At 42.4% G+C, this 6,000-nt stretch overlaps 1 protein-coding gene across 2 annotated transcripts in view; it reads left to right on the top strand.

Moving 5' to 3' along the window:
- Window positions 1–3,753: 3,753 nt before the first annotated feature.
- The window catches only part of hdac11 (histone deacetylase 11), a 33,251-nt gene continuing 31,004 nt past the window's right edge, over window positions 3,754–6,000 (top strand). The window contains exons 1-3 of one of the 2 annotated variants that reach the window (XM_084030857.1): window positions 3,754–3,975; window positions 4,461–4,520; window positions 4,634–4,782. In XM_084030857.1, the coding sequence (XP_083886983.1) occupies window positions 4,486–4,520; window positions 4,634–4,782 (184 nt within the window). In that variant the 5' untranslated portion in view covers window positions 3,754–3,975; window positions 4,461–4,485. Of the gene's footprint in view, window positions 4,028–4,460; window positions 4,521–4,633; window positions 4,783–6,000 lie in introns of both variants that reach the window. The other variant, XM_084030856.1, reaches the window with a different exon arrangement.

The raw sequence follows: 6,000 nt of genomic DNA, 5'->3' as shown, positions 1-6,000 counted from the left end.
CGGCGTATTTCACGTACAAAGAGCGAACCATAATCTTACAGAAATACGAAGAAGTTAAACATATAATGCAGGCAAAAGGCAACCGTTTCATCTGCCAAATGCAGGAAGGACAGCTGGCAGAAAGTCCTTACTAGTGGTGTAATATATAATATAATATGACGGCCACCATAAGGGCACTAGTAGATCTGACTGATTAAATGAAACCTTAACTTTGCTGATAGCTTAGTGGTGGAGTTACCACCCTATGAACCAAGACTCCTTGCCGTGGCCCCGGTTCGAATCCGCCCTGCGGCCTTCTTTTAAATCATGTCATCGCTCTCTCTCGTCCCTTTAACTCTTACGATGTCCTTCCGCAATAAAAGGCCAAACATATAACTTTAAAATGATGAGATAAGCTACAGAGCAGACTTGTCACTTTTGTTATGATTATTTGCTGGGCATGTATATTGATTGATACTGTAGTTAAGTCATGTGACTAGTAACCTTGCCATACCTTAGCTTTGGCTGAATTGACGCCACTGCTCTCAGTGCAAGGCGCAAGGCGCAAATAAAGTCCATTCATTCAAGGCGAATTACAGCTGGCGGAGTGGCAGTTTGGCTGACCGGCGGCACGCAGTGCGCACACGTCACCAAGACCTCACAGGCAGGTTTCCACAGTTCCAGGCACATTTAAATGTAATAAATAATCACAACAAACACTATTTAATGCAACTAATTGAATCAACACGTGAATTTATATCTATATAGATTGTCCCGTCACATCTGACGTCAGATCAAAGGCGGATGGCACGCGTAACGGAAACTCAGCCTCTCGGACCAAAACATCTCCCTCTCTCTCTCCTGTTTTTTATAATATCGGCATTGTTATTATTATGATACGCACGCACAGCGCGTGATGAGTGTGGTGGGAGCGGCGGCGCTGCTTCTGTCATCGGGTTGTCAAGTGACGGATCTTGCACTGAACCTCCCCTAACGCATTAAAGGAGAGGAGAGGAGCTCATTCGATTGGTGAAGATCTGAATCGGCTGTATTAATCCCAGTCCACGCCTTGTCTCCTCCTCGTCTCCCACTCACGCCTTCTTCTCCTCCCTCTTTCCCACTTGCGTGGGTGGGAGTGACGGGAGGTGTGCCTGCGCGAGCCTGCGCGGTGCACGAAACTTGCAAAGTCCAGGCGGACACACCCCGTCGGCGTGGCGCAGGTGCGCTGAGTGCTGACTACGCCTGGTCTACGAAACTAGGGCCCAATATGTCCGCGTGCCAGGGTTGTCAGGGGGCGTGGCCTCTTTGAGGTGGTCCCAGTCATGCTGCAGCGAAGCGTTATGAGGAAGAGTTCAGTCGTAAAGTTAGTATAGAGAACCCACCCCTAACGCCTGGTAAACGCCTGGTTCACACCAACCGCGGAAGCGCCGCGAATAGACGCGTAGCGGAGCCCGCTTCCATTCGGCGCCCCTGTTAAGCGATAGTGTCGTTCACACCAGACGCGGAGCGCCGCGAATATGTGCGGCCCTTCCGCGCCATGAAGCGATCGTTTCGCCGTCTGCTCTATTCTTTGCGCGTGCCGTGAGCGAACGTGTCAATTCTGGCAGGAAATCACACAGAGAAACACGAGACAATCCGGTCAATTTTCAAAATAAAAGCAATTTTCAAAATAAAATACCGCAATTGACAAATGCGATCATATTTGTGTATCTAAACTCGCACTGGGAAACAGGAAGAGACAATACATTTAATAAATGTGAAGAGTAGAAAAAAAAAATGTGTATTTCAACGGTATATTTGCACTACTACTGTCTACTACCATACACACTCTCTCTGTCTGTGTGTGTGTGTCCCTCTCTCTCTCTCTCTCTCTCTCGCTCTCTTTCTCTCTCTCAGAGAGAGAGAGAGAACGGATAAATACAAGAAGTGTACAAACTTCTTGGTTACAGAAACATGGCGTATTAATTTTATGGGGTTTAATGGAAAAAATAGCTCTGAATGAACAACAGCTGAGCAGAAGTGCTTGTCAACTGTCGTGGAGAAATACGCGTCTGGTGTGAACAGGGGGGCAGCAGACCGCGCGTGATTTTCGTCGGCGCGGCTTCCGCGGCCAGTGTGAACCCGGCGTAAGGTTCCCCATGGAACCTAATTTCGGAAAAAAATGTCTAGTGGACAAAGGTGGGAGACAAATATTTTTTGGTGTTTGAATTGTGCCATGAATTACACATACTGTAGAATGTTTGTCAATGTGAGAAAAGGTTTTAGTATCAGTCAGCCATGTCATTAGTTCAGAGTATCTTCAATGTCTGAAGAATGTCCCAAAACTGTACGTTCAGCATCTCCTGACTTCAAGCTGATTGTATCATTACAAAATCAATCAGAACAGTCAGTATAAATTAAACAGTATTCCCCTAGTATGTCCCATCTGCCTTTCCATTCCATTTCAATGGACGGACGTTGGACAGAGTTAAAGCTATAAATCTTTCATATAATAATTTGACATGTATAATTAATACATCTCATGTTTACTTTAAACAGCTGTAGGCTACTTATACATGATTAATATAGTTTAAAATGCTCTTCCACCTTGCCTCTCCGTCAGCTATTCTTGCTGAGAAACAAGGCGTGGCTCCACCTGCATACTTCAATCAATTCATTGATGTGTGATTGGCCTATAGACATCCAATTAAATATGTATGTGCATTTGGGTGAAGTCACATTACAGCAATAATAGATCTAGACGTAAAATAAGAGTACATTGGAAATTGAATATGCTGCATTTATGCTAATGCATACTAACACTCTAACAATGTGTGTAATATATAACAGTCTGAATCAGTCCCATCACATTGATACAATGTAACACTTCTCATATAGTACAGTATTTTTACACTGATTTCTATTCATACTTTTACTTATTAGAGTTTGATGCTTTCATCACATGATATGTTTTAACTCCCAGGGATACTAAAATCCTGATTTATTGTATGTGATTCTTTAACAAAGAACGCATGCAATTAAAAATGCAGAATTAACAATCATTTATTTAATGATTTACAAATGTGGAGAAGTCGAAGACATAGGAAAAGAACTAAGATTAACAACAAGAATAAGCCAGTATTGATGACAGATAACATGAGCATTTAAACAAAATAACAGCTAACAGGTTATTTTTTATAGGGATTTAAAACATAACGGTTAATAAATATAATAAATAGTAATATTTCTCAATAACAACAAAAATATATATTTTGGATGTCAGTGAAACAAGATGGATTCAGTGCAATGTGAATTCACTCACACAACAGTTATACGACAAAATGAACATATACAATTATATTTTAAATTGAGAAACACAATATACATAATTCATGGCAAAATGTATACTGGATTTAAAAATAAATGTTTCCCTGCTGTACATATTTTAAATGTGGTGGCGCTTTTGTTTATTTGCTCAAATTCAGAAGAAAACATGAGCTCATGTATCAGGTGTCTCTCTAGCTGTGCCCGACACTATAATAACCAGTAATACCATTATATTGACTACTTCTGACACATGACTGAAAGTCTTTGTGCTCAGTTGTGCTTATTAATTGGAGTGCCTGTGTTCATGTATTTGTTGTCAATGTATTGTATTTTGAGATATCTGGCTGCTGTGGTGTTGTAATTTCCCTTTTGAAGGTCCACTCATCCCCTTTGAGGACAGGACTGAGCCTTCTGTCCAACAGCAACGTGCTGAGTAAACAGCACAAGATAGAAAGTTGGCTGGACTTCACGTTTCTTCTGCTTTAAATGCACGTGTGCGGAAAAACCGTAACGAACGGAGCTCGCGCGCATTCTACGTACGTCTTCTACGCAACTGCGGAGCAGGACGGAATATAAGGAACCGTCTAAAGAAAACAGCGTCCAGAAAAATCGTTTTCTTTCCGTCAGCTAGCAGCAGACAAATAACCCAAGCTAACGCAAGTCGGGAAGAACACGCATCGACGGTCTCCGGTAAATACTCATCTCCAGCAGCCGCTCGGCGACATTACACAGACAGCAGCAGGTGAGTCACATCGCTGCTGTCTATTCCTCTGAAACGGTTCCAGACTGTCTCTACAGTAGTTGTGATGACGTTTTAGGGGGGTCTGACGGTGAAACGAGCTGGACCAAATCATTAAATGTCCGCACACGTCCGGAGACTGTCCGTGTCGGTTCACAACACGGTTCTCAAGCTTCCTTGTGCCGTTGCGTCTTCGAAAATGTAGACATGGCACTGCGCATGCGCGAGACTACTGTTTTGATTCATGTAGTTTTTTGCCCCTCATCACGTTGATAGAATGCAGTTTATACAAGTGTGTTGTTTTAAATGTGTTGAATTAAAGTATTTGGAGAATAATATCTTTTTTAAGTAATAATTATGAATGTTCAGAGTACAGCAACTCTCTGAACAGTAAATTGATTTTATTATCTGCTGCAATCTTTCCTTTCTTCCTCAGATGAAAGTAGCAATGACTGAAAAACATGTCTCACCAAGAAGATAATGAAGGGAAAAGGAGGTGAGCAGCACAAACTAACAGCATGACAGTTCAAAGAATACTTATTATGCCACCGGGGAAATCGCTCTATGTAAAATTGTATGCAGCAGTACTACATTTCACTTTTTTTTCAGCTCTCACCGCACCGAATTGTACACCAGCATCCCTCGAACATGTCTGCCCATTGTGTACCACCCAGACTACAACATTACCTTCATGGGCCTTGAAAAGCTCCATCCTTTTGATGCGGGGAAGTGGGGGAAAGTCATCCGCTTCTTGAAAGGTGAGAGAGTGAGAACGTGGCAGATGGGGGGGAGAGCATCTCCCCCGAGCCGATGTGTATGGAATCACTCAAGAGTGAATCAGAGAGTTGGAGAACAAAGAGGGGAGGTGAGATGGAGTTGCTTGAGAGGAGAAAGGCAGAGCAACTGTGCACAGATAATTAGAGAGGGCTCCCTGTGGGAGTCTGTACAGGTATGGTAGACGAGACCCAGCACAGGTGTCAAGGCCGAGGGAAAACAGTCGCCAGGTAACTGGCACGACTTCACACCAGGCTCTCCTCAATTTGCACCATAGATTGTTTTTGCTATAGAATGGGTTTGAAAGAAGAGGGTGAAACCGATTTTGCAGATGTAAGCAGCATATTCATACAAAATCATACAATGGAACTTTTTGTGCGATGGATTTTAATTATTCGACTATGTTACAGTTACAGTCAGAGGCTAGATTAAAACAAAAAACAAAAACAATAGGACACAATTAATTCTCTTGTGTTTAAGTGCACGCTCCAAGAATAAAAAAATGGTCCCACAACGCAGAATTCAAATTTATTAAAGGAATCTAAGGGATTTTTGTATCACTCACAACAGAAATAGAAGTAAAAGATAGGATAAAACAAAAATGAAATGTGAAAACATGAGAAATAAATTGATTGTAAACAGTTCAAGTGTTCTGTAAGTTGTAAACAAAATAAATAGTGCTATAAAAAATCCTGAACAGAAATGCATAGTGGATGATTATATACAGTATTTAAATGTAAATATGTCTCTGTACTGTATATACAGTATGTAGGATTTATATTGACAGCTACAGCTGTAACGTAAGTAAAAAACACACTTAAAAATAAATAATATATAATACTCCTGAGTTGTGGGCTGCACGGTGGTGTAGTGGATAGCACTCGCTTCACAGGGTCCTGGGTTCGATTCCCGGGTTGGGTTCGGGTTCCTTCTGTGTGGAGTTTGCATGTTCTCCCCGTGTAAGCGTGGGTTCCTTCCTCCCACAGTCCAAAGACATGCAGGATGGGGATAGGTTCATTGATGACTGTAAATTGCCCGTAGGTGTGAATGTGAGTGTGAATGGTTGTCTGTCTCTAAGGGCCTGTCCACACGAAAACGTTTTCAGTGCGTAAACGCAGAAGTCTTGTGCGTTTCGCCCTGCCGTCCATACGTATCCGGCGTTTTCGCGGTGTGAAACCAGCTCTCAGGGTGGAAAAGAAAGA

This window comes from Eutrigla gurnardus, assembly GCF_963514095.1.
Source record: "Eutrigla gurnardus genome assembly, chromosome: 2".
NCBI lineage: Eukaryota > Metazoa > Chordata > Actinopteri > Perciformes > Triglidae > Eutrigla > Eutrigla gurnardus.
This window is presented reverse-complemented; position numbering and strand designations above follow the sequence as displayed.